Below are 2,500 nucleotides of genomic sequence, written 5' to 3'. Positions count from 1 at the left end.
GAGACACACAGACACACAGAGACACACACAGAGACACACAGAGACACACACAGAGACACACAGAGACACACACAGAGACACACACACACACACAGACACACACAGACACACACACAGAGACACACACACACAGACACACACAGAGACACACACAGAGACACACACAGACACAGAGACACAGACACACACAGACACACACAGAGACACACACAGAGACACACAGAGACACACAGAGACACACTACACACAGAGACACACACAGTGACACACAGAGACACACACAGACACACACACACAGACACACACAGAGACACACACAGAGACACACAGACACACACACAGAGACACACAGACACACAGAGACACACACACAGAGACACACACACACACAGACACACACACACACAGACACACACAGACACACAGAGACACACAGAGACACACAGACACACAGACACACAGAGACACACACAGACACAGAGACACACAGACACACACAGAGACACACACACACAGACACACACAGAGACACACAGACACACACAGAGACACACAGACACACACAGACACACACAGAGACACACAGACACACAGAGACACACACAGAGACACACACAGAGACACACAGAGACACACAGAGACACACAGACACACAGAGACACACAGAGACACACAGAGACACACAGACACACAGAGACACACAGAGACACACAGAGACACACACAGAGACACACAGAGACACACACAGAGACACACAGAGACACACACAGAGACACACAGAGACACACAGAGACACACAGAGACACACAGAGACACACACAGAGACACACAGACACACACAGACACACACAGAGACACACACAGAGACACACAGAGACACACAGAGACACACAGAGACACACAGAGACACACAGAGACACACACAGAGACACACACAGACACACACAGAGACACACAAGGACACACAGACACACAGAGACACACAGAGACACACAGAGACACACAGACACACAGACACACAGAGACACACAGAGACACACAGAGACACACACAGAGACACACAGACACACACAGACACACAGAGACACACAGAGACACACAGACACACAGAGACACACACAGAGACACACAGAGACACACACAGACACACAGAGACACAGAGACACACAGAGACACACAGAGACACAGAGACACACAGAGACACACACAGAGACACACAGAGACACACACAGAGACACACAGAGACACACAGAGACACACAGAGACACACAGAGACACACACAGAGACACACACAGAGACACACACAGAGACACACAGAGACACACACAGAGACACACACAGAGACACACACAGAGACACACAGACACAGAGACACACAGACACACAGAGACACACAGAGACACACACAGAGACACAGAGACACACACAGAGACACACAGAGACACACAGAGACACACAGAGACACACAGAGACACACAGAGACACACACAGACACACAGAGACACACAGAGACACACAGAGACACACAGAGACACACACACACAGAGACACACAGAGACACACACAGAGACACACAGAGACACACACACACAGAGACACACAGAGACACACAGAGACACACACACACACACACACACAGAGACACACACACACACACACACAGAGACACACAGAGACACACACACAGACACACACACACACACACACACATAAACACACACAGACACACATACACACACACAGACACACACACACACACATACACAGAGACACACACAGACACACACAGAGACACACAGACACACAGAGACACAGACACACACACAGAGACACACACAGAGACACACACACATAAACACACACAGAGACACACACACATAAACACACACAGAGACACACACACACACACACATAAACACACACACAGAGACACACACACATAAACACACACACAGAGACACACACACGCGATGTCCAGCTCCTCTGACCCCCCCCTGTGATTACCCATCAGCCACCTGGCCCAGAACCCCTTTGTGTGCGACTGCGGCGTGAAGTGGCTCGCTGACTTCCTGCGCTCCGACCCCATCGAGACCAGCGGGGCCCGCTGCGCGTCCCCACGCCGCCTCGCAAACAAGCGCATCGCCCAGATCAAGAGCAGCAAGTTCCGCTGCTCCGGTGTGTGTGTGCGTGTGTGTATCTCTGTGTGTGTGTGTCTCTGTGTGTGTCTCTGTGTGTGTCTGTGTGCGTGTGTGTGTGTGTGTGTGTGTTGCCCTGGTAACCGTTGTCTCCTCTGTTGCAGCTAAGGAGCAGTACCTCATTCCAGGTGATTCTTCTTCTCCAATCGAGGCTGGACAGGATAGAGTAAACAACAACAACAACAACAACAGTTGTTGTTGTTGTTGTGATATGTTGTCATGTTCATGTCTTCTCGTATCGATCAGTTCAGTTGTTAAAAAACGTAAATATTTCACCTGTATATTTAATTTGTATTCTTTTCCA

The 2,500-nt window shown here is 49.9% G+C and overlaps 1 protein-coding gene across 1 annotated transcript in view; it reads left to right on the top strand.

Annotated features, from left to right (window-relative positions):
* The window catches only part of slit1b (slit homolog 1b (Drosophila)), a 37,274-nt gene that overhangs the window by 20,178 nt on the left and 14,596 nt on the right, over positions 1 to 2,500 (top strand). The window contains exons 14-15 of the mRNA XM_056408664.1: positions 2,013 to 2,176; positions 2,301 to 2,324. Of these exons, the coding sequence (XP_056264639.1) occupies positions 2,013 to 2,176; positions 2,301 to 2,324 (188 nt within the window). The remainder of the gene's footprint in view (positions 1 to 2,012; positions 2,177 to 2,300; positions 2,325 to 2,500) is intronic.

Source organism: Pseudoliparis swirei, chromosome 24, assembly GCF_029220125.1.
Source record: "Pseudoliparis swirei isolate HS2019 ecotype Mariana Trench chromosome 24, NWPU_hadal_v1, whole genome shotgun sequence".
NCBI classification, from domain to species: domain Eukaryota; kingdom Metazoa; phylum Chordata; class Actinopteri; order Perciformes; family Liparidae; genus Pseudoliparis; species Pseudoliparis swirei.
Note: the sequence above shows the minus strand (reverse complement) of the source record. Positions and strands in the feature narration are given on the sequence as shown.